Here is a 16,257-nt window from a genome sequence, read left to right as displayed (position 1 = left end):
CACATTTGCATTCCTTACTGATTAGACGATGCCCCAGTGTGTGTTGGAGGACTAAGACAGAATGTGTCCTTATATTTTAGCTTTGTACTTAGATTAAATAGACTCTAATTGATTTAATCAAAATCACCCACTCCCAGTAATTAATAACCTGGAGCTATAAAATCATACCGCACCATGTACTCCGGGAGGAAGAACTTGTGGAGGGCCAGTCTAGCGTGTAGATGTGGCTCTGAGACGCTGGATGGATGTGGGTGTGGGGTGGGGGGGGGGGAGCTGTGGGCTGTGGGCGTCCAGCTCCTGCTACCTGAGAAAAATGACTCTCATCTCCCACTCTGTTGGACCTTCTCCCACCCATCCTCCCTTCACCCCACCTTTTCATTTTCAATTATGGGTTGGAATATGAATCTTTAATAGGGTGATAATTGTGCTAGCATATTTGCTGTCACCCACCATTAGCCCAGATTAATTAGCCCATTTAGTTTAGCTTAAGAAAGTGTCTGGCTGAGGAATGGGGGCAGTGATGGAAGGCGGAGAGAGAGAGTAGAATCAGCACAATCTGTTCTATATCATAGTGCCATCTTTTCCTTGCTCTCTCGCTCTTGCTCTCCCTTTGTGTTGTTCCCTACTCTGCTTCTTCTCTTCTTTCCCCCCCTTTTATCATCTAACTTAGTCTGGTAGTTTCTCCAGTTTCTCCTCATCTGTCCTCCTCTCAGCAATATTTTTTTTGTCGCTCTATTATTTCTCAAGTGGTTGATGTTGCGACTGACGGGGAAGTCGAGTGGTGCGGTAGAAACCGTCATAGAACTATAAAGTCTGTAATTACTAGACTACTTTCCCGAAATGGATTTTTTGCACATTATGAAATTCATAAGATGCAGGCTAAAATGATTATGAAACGTACTCTGAAGATTGATTATTATCACCAATTGAATTTCTGACTTGTATTTTTTTCCTGATCAGCAACAACGTGCCAGTGGTTAAATGAGCGAATTTAAATTTTGCTGCCGTAATGTCAGCGCTTTTGATGCTTGTGTTTGTCAAAAAGCTTGGGGGAGTGTGTGCCATGCATCGGATTAAGTCCTGTGGACCGCACATAAAAGCACTTGAGTAATTAAAGCTGCACTAATGAACATTTTTATATGAAGAAGAGGGCAAGAGACTAATGGTTACTCACAGCGATGAATCCTCAGAACATTATGCGAGTATGAGATTACTTTCACCTCAATTGAGCCTTTTAGCATCTTTCAGATCATTATTTGTGTTTTATTGTCCAAAACCTTATCGATTTGGTTTACATCTAAGCTATTTGAGGCTCGGATGTTGCTGAAAATTCTCTGATAAAGTGATGATGTAACCGGGTAGAGCACCCACCCCATGTGTAGATGCTACAGGCTACAGTCCCTGCTGCAGGTGGCCCCGGTTCGAATCCCGCACCGAGCGGCCCTTTCTGCATGTCGTTCCCCCCTTCTCTGCCTCCCCATTTCCTGTGAAATCTCTACTTTGCTATCTGATAAAGGCCAGAAATCCCCAAAAAAAACAATAAAAAAACAAACAAACAACAACAACAACAAAAAAAACGATGTAACCTCCTCTTCCCGCCAGTTAAAAGACAAAGTTAACTAAGCTGGTAAATGGACATTTAACTGGTGGAGACCAAAACAGAGCTAAAAGGAGAATGAATATTGAGCCCACAGTTGTCAGGTCAGGTTACTGGAAACTAGTTTGACGCTGGATAAGAGCTGGGTAATATGTGGTTTTGGTTACTCTGTCGTAGCTAGAGCATTAGCCTAGATCCTAACACCGTAGCCTGGCATGCACCTCCCCAGAAATGTAACCATGCGTTACATTTACGCAGACCGCAAGAGCTGTTCCTTGAAGAACATTCTCCACAGTTTTCAAAAATCGATTGTTTTGGATCAGTTAATAAAATTAACTGAGACATAAACGCAGAGACATGAACTCCGCTTAACAGTAGCTGCGTTTCCATAACAATTTTTCACTAAATAAAAAGCAATATTCTTGATATTTCGATAAAGTTCAATTGCGCTTTACACGTGTTTCCATTGATCCCATAATTCTCTTAATTCTTCCCGTCACGTCACTTTTGCAATACACTTTTATATCGATACGTCCAACCAGGTGTAAAACCACCTCATGAGAACATAAACGTGCTTTAGCGAAACTTGAGTTGTTTTTTTTAAATGTAAGCATTTCCATAACCAGTATTTTATTGCGATATTTAGGCTTTGCACATTTCTAGGGGCGACGGAAACGCAACAGTCGACACCTCCTACGAGCTTTGAACAACATTCTTGGTGTTTGACTTTCACGTATGTGGCTTTTTCAGTCGAGCGCCGAAAGTTGAAGGAAACTGAAAAAAGAGACAGACGTGGCCCCGAGAGTTTGGTGTTCGTTGTCAGTATGAGCAAACCTTTCTGACTGCAAGAAATCATTTGATTCAATGTTAGTGTGAAAGTATTGCTTAATGGAGCTTTAATCGCACTCTCCACCTTGGGATAAGTCGTGTGTGTGTGTGTGTGTGTGTGGGTGGCAGTGGAGTGACTTGGCCATGTCAGAAGCTGTATATCTCTCAGCAGGCAGTGGGAAATGAGGTCTAATCGGAGGGATATTAAAGTCACAATAGACTGCTCCTGCTATTAAGGCCTGTCAGCCCTGGCCTCCTCTCTCACCTTGATATTTCTCAGTCTCTGAATATTTATATGCCTACATCAGAGGCTACTTGCACGAGGCATTGTGTGCATGGTGCTTTGTGTGTGCGTGCAGGTGCATCAGGCGAGAAATTTATGATTGCTGTAGCTACCCAAGCACTTGGAATATGTTTACGTGCATGTGTATCACTCTGTCTGTCCTCCGATCCCCAGGTGCAGTGGGGGCCAGGTTGCTCTCAGGTCAGGATAAGCCCGTCGCCATGGATGTGGACGAGGAAGAGAATATGAGTGAGTCCAGTTTTCTCATTTGTCCGTCCATCTGTCTGTGCGTCTCCCTGTCTCTCCATTTAAATGTGTACCTGTACCTTTTCCTTTCTGTCTGCCTGCATGTCTCTCGTTTGTCTCCCCGTCTTTCTTTGCTGTGTAATCAGTGTGATCACTGCTTCTAATATGCGAGTATTTCTGTGTTACCACGTTTAATACAGACAATACGATATTCGGCACAAAAATTAACAGTAAATCTGACCTTTACACATAAATGTATTTGAAAAATATGTGTGTAAAACAAAAATACTGACCGTACCTGTGTCTGCTGCGAATTATATTCTCATTTATTCTCTCTGTCGAATTCTGTGAGCAGGATGGATCATTCGTCCTGAACCAAAACACAAATTGTGTATGCCCACGCAAATACATGACCCTAATGTTCCCGAAGAACTTTTTAAAGAGCTAATCATTACATCTGAGATGCTTCAGGTCATATTTATCATTCTCTTTATCTCGGCTTCTACACTACAGCTTCTCGAAATTTAACGAGACAGTTTGGTTTGAACTCGATAACCGATGCTCAGAACCCACAGACAGACACATCTGAACGTGTTTCCCCTCACTTACATTGATTCTGAACTCACATTCAAAGGTAGCTGTCATTCTAGCACATTCAAAGGTAGTGCCCTAACCAAAATACAAATGAGCAGCTCTTATTGTAGTGTTATTCTTGGTGTTTTTGTGCTGTAGAGAAATATGTTGTTATGCGCTAAGTCAAGTAAGCTGTTGCAAAATGTCTTTGGTGTCTTCCAAAGCCTCTGAAGCCTCTTTCTTACATGTACACCGCCAGTCAGAAGATAGGTTAAAAGATGAAACACCGTCCAATGCTCACACAAGACAGTTACTTTAATACCAAAGGAACACCGGAGGAAAACATAAAAGACTCTTTAACTTTTTATGTGACAACCTTAGCAGCTCTTGAAATTCGCTAATCACATGAATCGTCCCAAATCAAAACCCCAACAAACAAGTAACACTCAGTGTGAAGTTGTGATAAAAGAGGGCACCATTTGGTTCCTGCAATACCCAAAGGAGATTTTTAACTTTGACAGATCCAGGCGCATAGTTGTTTTTTCTTTGCCTAGCTAAGGGATGCTGATTACACAAATGCTGCATGATGGCGACCACAGCTGCACGTGTGTGCATGGTGTTATGGCTGTTACTCTGCGGCTTTTGTCATCCGACCTGGTCCGAGGCTTCTGAGCACTACTGAACGTCCATCCCGCGAATCCATTATGTTACGAAATAGCTACTTTCAATTTTAGATAGTCACTTTATGTTTTATGTTTAAAGGGGTACTCCATGTTTTTCCGTGTGCCATTCTATTCTCTGTATTTGTTGCTGCATGTTGGAGTTTTCATTATGTGTTCAATTAGCTTACTGGTCTACCATCACATATAAAAAATATAACTGTTCAGGAGATATATTGATCAAGAGCAAGACGTGTTTATTTAATCCCACCGGATTATTTTAGACTACCTGATTGTTCTTCGCATTCTGTCTTTTGCAGAGAAACCTCGTAAACTACAGCGTGACAGTACATGCTGTTTGTTTTCATATTGTAATTCCAGGTTCAGCTTCTCCTATTTCCCGCCCCTACTAAAATCACACGACTAATTCTGTTGTATATTGAGTTCAGAGGTTAATGGAGCAAATTGTGTCCCTGTTCAGACTACTGATTTCACCGGCATACGTGGCTACTCTTACTCAGAGTTACGCTGTCCCTCCTTTGCCTTGTCATTGAGCTTGTTTGAAAAAACATGAACACCAATTTGCAGAATGCACGAACAAACCAAAGCATTTGCATGTTTTCAGCTCATAAAATCAAGGATGTGCCATTTTTGTTTGGGATCTTAGGAATCTTTTTTTTCTTCTTCTTGCCTTGAGACATGTCAGTCGCAGTATGCAGATGGTTATGGCATGTCAGTACATTTTGCAACCTAAAACACTGTGTTCTCTGACAAGCTCCATGGGGGGGATCTCAGAGGCGCAGGGTCTTATGAATGGCACCTCATTAGAGACAGTTTCTTAATTCAGATATTCCTCATTTAAAAAACAAAAAAAAAAAAACTGTCATTCCTTTTAAAATCTCATGTAAATGGAGTAAACAGCATTTTAACCTCCCACCGTGTTCACCAGTCAAGCCTTTAGGATCCTGCAGTAGGTGGAGTCTTCTCCTTCTGCCTCTTTGATGTACTCTCCTATTTGCCTGGTCCTCAGCTCCTTCCCCTGCACTACTCCCCTGCACTCCCTCAACCCAACCTACAATCCCACTCATGCACACTGCGGCCTCTCTTTCTCCTGAGTACCGCAAGGAGTAACCTATCAAGCCTTTGCTGAAGGATGTTATAAATGAAAATTTTTGCCAATATTCCATCCACTTTGCTAACTGGATTCAGTGATATGTGTTCCCCATTCCAGTATATTTGGGTTTAACGCTGAACACGTACAATTCTCTTGATTTTATGTGTAGGCATTCGAGCTATTAAAAAATGAATGGAGTGGAAAAGGAACAGCTCTGTTTGTTTGTGTGTGTGTCTATGTCGAGTGTAGAGATTTGCGCTCATATTTGTATGCATTTTTGTTTGAGACCCATAACGCCGTGCAACTTGAGTGTTTTATTTGAAAAAAACAAACAAAAAAAAACGTGTGTTCCACTTAACCTTTTAATTAAAATAATAAACCATCGTAACTACAGATTTTTACTGTGGAGATATATTAAGGTTTTCATTTCGAAAATTAAATACCGCACTTTCTACATCTAGTGATATTAAAATAACATGTTCAAAGTTAATTAAAAGGCATCATCTCTTGTTATGATAAAGGAACACAAATCATTGGTTCAGTTCCAAAGAGTGATAAAGGAATCTATAAATTTTACATTTACAAGATCCTGCAACGAAGGCGTTGTAAGTTACTCTTTCTGGGCACCGCAGGTTCAAGCAGCACCGACGTTAAGGAAAACCGAAACCTGGACAACGTGTCCTGCAAAGACGGGGTGGGAGTGGCTGAGCAGCTCCCGAATGGAAGTGGCCTGGGCAGTCGAAAGCGCCCCCTAGAGGAGGGAAATAATGGCCACACGCATTCCAAGTTCCGGGCCAAGAAGCGCAAGAAAACGCCCGGGCCAGTCCTGCCCAAGAATGCTCTGATGCAGCTGAATGAAATCAAACCAGGTCTGCAGTACAAACTGCTGTCTCAGACTGGACCGGTCCATGCACCAGTTTTTGTCATGACTGTGGAGGTCAATGGACAGATGTTTGAGGGCATGGGCCCTACCAAGAAGAAGGCCAAACTGAATGCAGCGGAGAAAGCACTGCGTTCCTTTGTCCAGTTCCCAAATGCGTCTGAGGCACACCTGGCCATGGGCCGAACACTGACAGTGAACACAGACTTTACATCTGACCAAGCTGACTTCCCAGACATGCTCTTTAATGGCTTTGAGACACCAGCCGCACCTGAAGAATCCTTCTATCTAGGCTCCAATGGTAGCAACTCCTTAAATTCACTAGGGGAGTACCCACTGCCCACACCACCTGGCAGTAACCTTGTCCAGGCCCCATTGCCCCCTCCATCTGCATTCAGCTCGCCCTCCAGTGGCAAAAACCCAGTCATGATCCTCAATGAGCTCAGGCCAGGCCTCAAATATGACTTTGTCTCAGAGAGCGGTGAGAGTCACGCCAAGAATTTTGTGATGTCAGTAACAGTGGATGCACAGACGTTTGAAGGCTCAGGGCGCAACAAGAAGCTGGCGAAAGCCCGGGCAGCGCAAGCCGCCCTGTCTGCTCTGTTCAACATGCAGCTCGACCAGACACCATCCCGGCAACCCATACCAAGAGAGGGATTGCAGCTTCACCTACCCCAGGTGAGATATATCTCCATATGCATAGAATTTGACTATTAAAATCATACGCTGCATTCCAGTTAATTAACATTTTGGGGGAATCTGTTGGTGTCTTGGAAGGCAGCTTAGTAGTTTTATAATACACAAGCATACACAATGCACTTGTATTTCCCCTGTTAATGTTTTATTGAATATGTATCCTGTGTATGGGTTAATCAAATTGCAGATACAATGCAGGACTTTTAATTCGAAGGCATTCAATAGTCAGTCTGGGGAATTTTGAATTAACCTCTCGCGGTTTAAGAATTGGCAAACACCCTAATGTATTGGGAATAACTCTTTTTTTTTAACTACCCCCATGTAGCTGTGGGAGTAAGAGCAGACCCCAGATAATTACATATTCCGTGAAAGCATTTCACAAATTCTGTCTTCATTAAATCTGTGAAATGATTTATGCGACGTTGTCAATCATACATAGCCCTGAAATGGTAATTAAAAGTTAAAAAATACTAAACTTCACATGACAATAGGAAATGGGTTTCGTAAGCAGATGGAACTTTAACATTTTGATAAAATGTAGCAGAGTTTGACGGGTATATTCTTCCTGTTTCTTTGTTGCTTAGAGGTCTACTCCAAACTGCTCCACCTGTCGAACTCTGCTGTGCTACTAGGCTATCAGTAGAATCTCATTCACATCAGGTTAGCGGGGATTAAAGGAAGGTGGTACCTTTAGATGCCCCTGTAGAGGTGACTGTCACTGTGAAGAGAGATAACACGGGCAGCGAAGCTAATCAGCTCGACACACAGTCAACACCCCCTCCCCCAAAGCCTTTTTGTTCTTTCTTTACCCACTCTCCCCACTTGTCAACCGATTTATTCAACAAGCACCTCGGTTTAACGATAGCGCCCCCACTAATTGCTCTATTAATTCTCTGTCGCCGGTTTCCATCTGGCAAGGCACTAATGGGGAAAAATGGTTGGAGTCCACTGCTGTTACAGAAGAACTGAACTTTAGGTTTTTACTTTGTTTCAGTTGGTTTCCTTAATGCGCAAACCAAAATGAAATAAAAGTCCATGTTAATCATTGCACAAATATGAAGTCATGCAACAGAGAAAATGGTAGAGAAGTAAAGATTGACAGTTACCTGTTGAACATTTTTCTGCGTGTGTGCTACCTGTCTAAGGATGGAGGAAGTGATATGTATTTTTCAAACCCAGGAGAATAAATGTCATATATGACCTTGGCAGTCAAAAGTAAAATGATCTAGCTATGAGTGGCTGACTCTGAAGTAGCGGAGAAGTAATACTGGACTAATCTCTTTAATTTGTGATCATCCAGCCGTCCTCTCTCCTCTTGGTTGTCGTCATTTTCCATCACATTAGCAAAGGATAAAGACCCAGCTCAGAGAGCTGGCCGTCCATGAACAAGAGATGTGTGAAGTTCACTTCAGGTTCCCCTAGAATACAGACTGGAGTATTAATCCTTGTGTAAATGAGCTCTTTGTTGATGAGGTTTTTGTTGTTTTGCGTGATTCATTGACAGAACGGAGGTAGTAAATTATAACTGTCATGCTAGCGAAAGATGGTTATTTATACCTCAGGGGGTCAACCCAGTTTCACTTGTTGCCGTTTGAAAGCTCTGACTTTTGTTTGAAGCTGAATGCGAGCGCTGTGACAGGTACATAGCGCCCTAGGGGAGGATAACATCAGACATGCTTTGTAAGCTGACATATCTGACACAAGCTCGTATTTGTGTGCCTGCGTGTATGTGTCTTCTTGTTGTGTTTCTGCGTGTGTGACTCTAGGTTCTGGCTGACGCCGTGTCTCGCCTGGTGGTGGATAAGTTCAGTGAGCTGACAGACAACTTCACCTCCCCCCATGCGCGACGAAAAGTCCTAGCCGGGGTCGTCATGACAACAGGTACAGTTGGGGGAAGAGACGTTCGGTGCTTTTCTGCTCCCAGAACACAGCGCTGATCCAGTCAGTCTTTGAGTATAATCCAAAGGAATATTTAGGTCGCAAAACCTGAAAAAGCAACTGACACAGAATTCACTGTCTCAAAATTCAGTTTGACACCAACAGTGAAATGTAATTTGGTACAAACGTGGAAGTTCACAAGTTTGTACTTGCTTTTATCGCTCTTACTGGCTTTATGCCGTTTCATCCTTTTATTCCACTCCAACGAATATGTTCACAGCAAAGAATACGCTGTGTCTGCTTCACCTCAAACAATGAGACTAACTTACCCATGAATTTACTATTACTAATTATCTGATTGTGTAATACTAAAGGGGATTATTATTTGTTGTTTAGTGCTTTATTCCTAATACTTAGAGATGCACTTTACCAATATTTTAGTTTTAATCTAGTGCATTTTCCGTACTGTATTTTTATAGTGTAGGTTTTCTACTATTACTTTTATATACTAGTATTCTACTATATTTAAATTATGCTACCGTATTTCCCACAAACAAATAAAGGCCTCAGATACAGGCCGGGTCCGCTAGTTGGCCAATTATAGGTGTAGTTACACACTTGTACCACAGGTGGCAGTAGCTACAGTTGAAGTGCCACATGAACCCAGATTTTCAACGAAACACTGTGAAATCAACACTGAGCTTTAGCAGCTTTAGCAGGTTGGCGTAAAGAATACAATTTTAGTAAAAGTTCCTGAAGAAGGTTTGGAAATATGCAGAGGAAGCTGCGCAATGCTTTAATATTGACGCGCGAAGAATAAGTTGTTGTGACACCTGGACGGTTACCTCTGGTAGGCTATGGCCATGTGTGTATCGTACCGTTTAAAAACCTTGTCAATTTGCCCAATAAATGGAGCCTATTTATTTTTGAGAGTAAATGCAATGATTTAAAAAAATAAATAAATAAAAATAAAATCACAGCGAATAGTAGGAAAACTGTGCACATTTACGGTACGTACCGATATGAAACGGAGACAGTTACAAATAAAGAGGTAGTTAATATTTAGATAATAATTATAAACGTGACAATGACAGTCGTTTCTTTAATTATAATGAATCATTATGATATAGTGTGTTGACCATCAACACTTCAGACAGGCATAGTTACAAATTAGCACGGATAAATGAATAAAATGAATAAAAATGTTGTTCCATATTTTCTGGATGTTGGTATGTAATAATGTATAATCCCTCATCAATCCCTTTAAGAGATTGTTTGATTCTGACGATCACAGCGTTTGGGATATATAAACATGAACTCACTGTATGGTGCACATTATAGGATTCTAGATTTATCTACTCTATTTAAGTACTTCTTTGTAGCCAGTTCCCATATTATTGTAGCCTCACCTGTCAACTGCAGCACAGCTAGACTGTGTGTACGGTAAGTCTCTGTTGACCCATGTGTCTTGGTTTCCTGTCCCCCCACAGGGACAGATGTGAAGGAAGCCCAAGTCATCTGTGTCTCCACGGGAACCAAATGCATCAACGGTGAGTACATGAGCGACCGCGGCCTGGCACTCAACGACTGCCACGCTGAGATCATCGCCCGACGCTCGCTCATCAGGTACCTCTACACTCAGCTGGAGTTCTTCCTCAGGTCAGTGGATGGAGTAAAACCTGTTGCTTTGCTTTGTTGCGTTAGGACAATGTTCAAGTTGATGGTATGAGTATATCTCACTGCAACTACTTTTTGTTAAAGAAAAAAAAAAGAAAAAGCAACTTTCATTTCCAGTAAAATAAGTTGTACCAGACTGATTTTTTTTTAACCTAACCATTTGTCTGTTGTCATAGCAACGGCAAGGACGACCACCAGAAGTCAATATTCATGCAGTGTGACAAGGGAGGCTACAGGTTAAAGGACAACGTTCAGTTCCACCTCTACATCAGCACCTCGCCCTGTGGAGACGCCAGGATTTTCTCTCCGCACGAGGCCGGAGTGGAAGGTACGCGTTCACAACCAGCCCCCGCACGTCTCTTCCTCAACTCAACTGCTTTTAATTTGGCCCTCGTCTCGGCTCGGAATTCGGTTTCAACAACAGTTTATTTTACTTAATTACATTTGTAGGTTTTCCTCTTATGCTTCGTTTCATTTAATTAGAATTTTACCCCAATGTCCACACGCGCAACACAGGCACATTTAAACAAGGCGCTAGTAATTAGAGCTTTTTGTCATTCTCTGTCTGCCTCTATCAGTCTTCCCTCCGCCCAGCCCTCCCACACTGTCTGTCTGATTAACCTCCCTCTTACTCTTGTCAAAGTGCTTTCCGTTGCACGTGGCAGACTGAATAGAACGCAGCCACATTCAATTAGTCACTGAATAGATGGCGCCTGCTGGTGCAACAGCAGAAAACTTTGATAACATAATAATAAATAATAGGTCATGCTGTGTGGAAGCCATTTTTGCTTTCTTTTCTTGGAATTACTGGCATATGTGCGGTGTGTTTGCGCTCTGCGTTATATGGATGCAAAAATTACTGTTGTGCAACTGAACAGCTCATATTATCCCCCCCCCAAAAAAATACAAGGTCAACTGGACTTGTAAAGTTTTTTAAAGATGTTATGAAAGTCCAGTTGACCTTGTTTCAGTTTGTTTTTTTGGACATACCTTGACCAAGATGACCCGGAGAAACTTCTGAGACAAAAACACCTATTAGTAATAATGTTAACTAATGATGCAAGGGCTTGAAATATCAATTGAATGAATGAATGAGAGGGAGTCTTTGCCCGCAGTTTGTTTTTTGTTTTGTTTTTTTTTTCCATGGAGACAGATGCTGTTTGCAAATTAATGAGCAAATAAATTTTTGACACAGCCTACGATATGAGTCTAACAGGGTTATGTTGCGGTAGCGTGCTGTTAAGTGATCCAAAGTTCGATGTGTGCATCTTTTTCTTTCTTTGCTCCTCCTTTCGTGTCAGACCAAGGAGACAGGCATCCCAACCGGAAAGCACGGGGTCAGCTAAGGACCAAAATAGAGTCAGGGGAGGGCACCATCCCCGTGAGATCCAGCAACACCATCCAGACCTGGGACGGTGTGCTTCAAGGAGAGAGGTTACTCACCATGTCCTGCAGTGACAAAATTGCAAGGTAATTTCATTTAGTAGATCAGAATTAAATGGTTTTCTACCAATTAGTGCTCGACGCACTTTGCAGTCCCAATGACAGATCTGCCTGTTTGCTCCCACCACCACATACACATTCACACACATTCACACACCAGTATCAGGAGCAACTCTGGTGTTGCCCAAGGACGCATCGGCATGTTATCCAACCAGCTCCAACGACCATGAGCTGTTGCTTGGTTCTTGGCTATTGTTTCTTGCTTCACTTTTCATCGAATAAATTCCCAATATATGTTCTGTTTTGCTGAGAGAAGAAGATCGATAGTACTGTCTGCATGTTGGCCAAGTACGACCCTCCCTACAACCGGGAGCTGTGTAGCGTAGTCTAGCTTAGCAGAAATATTTGAAGGAGGTGGAAACAGTCTGTGTTCAAGGGTAATAAATAAAATAAATCCATCTAGCTCTAAAAGAAAACAAAGTAATAGAAACTTTTGGCAAGGAAGAAAATAAATATAATGGTTACCAAAGCAGCTTGTGAAGGATCACTTCATGTGTCGCAATTAACTGTGTTCAGTAATGTAGGTATAAATTTCAGGGCCGATACAATGATGAATTTCCAGGCTTGGTTTAGTTTAGTTTCTCCCACCAATTCCATTCTTATGTTTTATAATTTAAATCTACTTAATTACAAAAAGTACAAATAGTCTGCTGTGCTAAAAAGTACTGACAAAGATATGAATCTAAATAATTATGCTTCAGCTTCAAGTTGCTAACAGGTTTTCTGTCATTCTTTGGCCATAAAACGGAGATCAGATTGTTTTCTGTGTGGTATTAAAATTTACCATTTATTATATTAAATCACTGCGCTGACCCAGACCTTCATATTTCAGCCATATTAACCGTGCTTCTTGATACTCTTTTCATGTTTTATTTACAGGCATTACACTCTACTATAGTGTATAGCCTTGGTTTCTTGATCCACTGTGTCATTTCAGGTCTCTGGTTTTCTGCAGAGTGTCAGGGACAGCTGAATTGATGGATCCTCTGTCCCCGGGGGTATTTTTGCTGGCAGATCATAGCGTCTTTAGTCTCTGTCCGTGTTCAAGGCAACACTGTGCCTCTCTTGTGATGAACGATGGAACTTCTCCATAACTCCTCTCACGGGCCCTCCTCCTCCTCCTCCTCCTCCTCCTCCTCATCATCATCATCATCATCATCTTCCTGTTCCTCCCCAACCCCGGATCGTAATATTTTGCCTGAACGCACAGAGTGATTGAATGCTGAGTGTGTATTTGATGAGGGACATGTCTACTGAGTAGCGAATGCTGTTTGCACCCAGTGAGTTGCCCCTTCAGCGTGTCGGTAGTGGTGCTAGTGATTTAGATTTTGTGTGTTTGTCCAATGTGGAGGGATCCAAGTCAGTAGAGGGCAAAATAAGGTTGAAGACCGCGCGTAAAGCCACGAGGGTTTATTTTCCCGGCCAGGCCGGCGGAGACCATGAAATATTTTAAAATTGACACCATTGACAGTTTCAGGCTTGATATAGGGCAACAGAACCCATTACCGGTAAGCAATTAAGGTATTATGAGCAACTCTCTTCCAGTGTGAGAGGACTCCCATTATGCATGACTTATCGCTCTGCCTTGTCATGACACAGCTATTAACCAGGTCAGAATCTGCCACCCACCTGCTTCTGTCCCTCTGTGAGTGATTGTTAGGCGCAGGGCTGCTATTTCATACGAGCACTGACTGGCACATTTTAACCATGCCCTCAGTGTTCTCTCCTTACACATTGTTTTGTACTCCCCTCATTGTCTTTTGATTACATGCCCAGCCCTGCAGCGTCTGTGTGAACAAGCCGTCCTCTCCCCGCTGTCTGTCCTCCACTATTTCAGTGAACTCATTAGCAAACCGGCTTCATTCTCCTTCTTAGTCTGTCCTGTTTCCTCGTGTCATTTATTTCCATACCAGCTCATCACGTGTGCTTTCTGACTTGCCCCGACCCTGTTTTGTGTGTGCGTGTGTGTGTTTGTGCATATGATTCGTAGGTTCGTAGAAGCCCTCAGCCCGCCGTCGAGTAAAATAAAAAAAGAAATACAGTGATGTGTTGACAGGAATGAAATTGAATGCCTCTGAAAACATAACTCAAAATGTGCGCGCGCCCTCGTTTCTTCCCATTCTACAGCGCGTGTGTCTCTCAGAGGTATCCAGGTGTGCTCGTGTCACCCCGTTGCCGTGGCGAAACGGAGTGCACCTATGTACTGCTGCAGTTTGTGCGTGCCGCAGAATATTATGAAGCTGTTTCTATTGTGCTGAATGTGTGTTTTGCTGCTCGCAGCTACGAATTCAAAGATTTCATTTTGCCCTCCTACAGTTTTGCACACCACTTCCTCCCACACATATACACAGAGAATATTGTATATGGAAACAATGGACCCGATGTGTAGCCAGGGGTCTTATGTGTGCACATCCCTCATTGTTCTGGGTTCATGTTTGTAATTTCACACACTTTCAAATAGTCTGCCTGGAGTGAAACGGAGAATGAAGAGAACTTATCAACACACATTAAGTTCCTTTAACTGCAAAGGCCAGTGATGATTAGTGTTTTTCTCAGTACATGCAAAAACGAGCCCAAAACCAACATGTAGTTTATCCTACTACAGTAATTACTAGTATTGTGTGTGCAGCCAACACTTCATATACTTTGCTCATCCCTGCTGTGCAGCTCTGTTGTTGTCCATAACCTGTTTAAAAGCACGAGTCTCAATCGAATGATAAGTTTCTCCATTGGCATGAATGGAATGTCCTGATTAAATTCAACGCATTTTAACCTGCTAATGAATTAGCAACACTCACAGGAGAAAATAGTTCCTAACACATTTTTAATTGAGCCATATAAAAAAGGATGTTTTCATAAACTGTTACAGTCTTGGAATTGAAGGGGGGACGTAGCCGAATGCCGTATGCAAGGTCTGGAGAGGTAGGAAGAAACTCATTATTGGTTTTCAATGGAAATGACTGACAATAAGAAATACATTGGAAGAAAAAAAACACCTTTAGACTTGAAGTCCTTCAGCCCTTTCTCTCTCCTGTTCGCCTCTCTCTCAGAGAGGTGGGCAGGAGCTGCTTCACAGAGCATATCAATGGGAAAATGACTGGGGAGAGATGTCTAATGACACAGCGTAGGGATACACAGAAGCTTGGAAAAATGAAATTGGATGCCTCACAGTGTACACAACTGTACAATTATGTGTGACTTTGTGTGGAACATATAGCCTCGGCTGGCTTTGTGCTAATACGGTTGTGTTTGTGCTCTTCTTGTGTGTGCTTGCCTCTTCTCCGCACTTTCCAGTGGTTAAGGAATCTTCTGCCAAGGACACCCTTTACTTACATATGATCCGTTGAAGTTGTTGTGCATTGACATGTTGAAAAAGATGGGAAATTGTCAGTAACTTGACTGAAAACAGATAAAGGACTCCAAAGGTTCTGTTAGAGAAGTTGTGTTTTCTGTCAAGTTCAAGTACATTAAGTATTTGTCGAGCTTTCCAGCTTGTGGCAGATAATGCAGGTAATTGGTTTGGTCTGATGTCAATGTACTAAGCTGTAGCTTTGTGGAGTAAAGTCAGGCAGATCCACATGTACCTGGTCATTTTTCTTTTCATTTTCTGTTTAACTTGGCTCTAATTGCAGATGTCTTCCTGCATGTGTGTGTCCTCTCTGCAGGTGGAATGTGGTGGGCATCCAGGGCTCTTTGATGAGCTACTTCACCGAGCCCATCTACTTCTCCAGCATCATCCTCGGCAGCCTCTACCACGCCGACCACCTATCCAGGGCCATGTACCAACGCATTGCAGACATCGAGGACCTGCCCCAGCAGTTCACCCTCAACAGGCCCCTACTCAGTGGTAAGGGCCCTCTCACATTTCCACAACACACAAATGCGAACCTGACGCCATCCACTCAAACTCCTGCTGTCTAAATATCAAGGAGGAAGATTTTAATCCTGAGTGATAAACATGTTTATCCACCTCGCTGGTCAGTCCCACCGGGACAGGAAGACAGTTATTGCTTTCCTCCTCTGTTTGATCTGAGCTGACATTTACCTAGTTGCTGTGGAATTTGAATTGCTTTATCATTTGTGTAAATTCTCAGCATTGGCTTGACCTTTTAAAAAGGCCGTATAGACCGGCACTCCTGTAGTTTTTTGTTTTGTTTCTATTTTGTTTTTAGTACTTTCCATTTTTAGATTTAGAACATTCTGTCTTCGCCCTCTGGCTGTTCAGGGGACTCTGGAAGACAATATGATGTAAAGTTTTACTGCAACAAACCAAATCATTTCCTCAGCAACCACACGGAGCCTGCTGTTATTTGTCCTCATTCT

The 16,257-nt window shown here is 42.4% G+C and overlaps 1 protein-coding gene across 4 annotated transcripts in view; it reads left to right on the top strand.

Annotated features, from left to right (window-relative positions):
* Nucleotides 1-16,257, top strand: part of adarb1b (adenosine deaminase RNA specific B1b) — a 117,236-nt gene that overhangs the window by 94,610 nt on the left and 6,369 nt on the right. For all 4 annotated transcript variants that reach the window (XM_047600220.1, XM_047600218.1, XM_047600219.1 and 1 more), the window contains 7 exons: nucleotides 2,883-2,957; nucleotides 5,933-6,858; nucleotides 8,643-8,757; nucleotides 10,245-10,413; nucleotides 10,608-10,759; nucleotides 11,733-11,901; nucleotides 15,600-15,781. In XM_047600220.1, coding sequence (XP_047456176.1) covers nucleotides 2,930-2,957; nucleotides 5,933-6,858; nucleotides 8,643-8,757; nucleotides 10,245-10,413; nucleotides 10,608-10,759; nucleotides 11,733-11,901; nucleotides 15,600-15,781 — 1,741 coding nt within the window. In that variant the 5' untranslated portion in view covers nucleotides 2,883-2,929. The remainder of the gene's footprint in view (nucleotides 1-2,882; nucleotides 2,958-5,932; nucleotides 6,859-8,642; nucleotides 8,758-10,244; nucleotides 10,414-10,607; nucleotides 10,760-11,732; nucleotides 11,902-15,599; nucleotides 15,782-16,257) is intronic.

This window comes from Mugil cephalus, chromosome 12 (genome assembly GCF_022458985.1).
Source record: "Mugil cephalus isolate CIBA_MC_2020 chromosome 12, CIBA_Mcephalus_1.1, whole genome shotgun sequence".
Classification (NCBI taxonomy): domain Eukaryota; kingdom Metazoa; phylum Chordata; class Actinopteri; order Mugiliformes; family Mugilidae; genus Mugil; species Mugil cephalus.
This window is presented reverse-complemented; position numbering and strand designations above follow the sequence as displayed.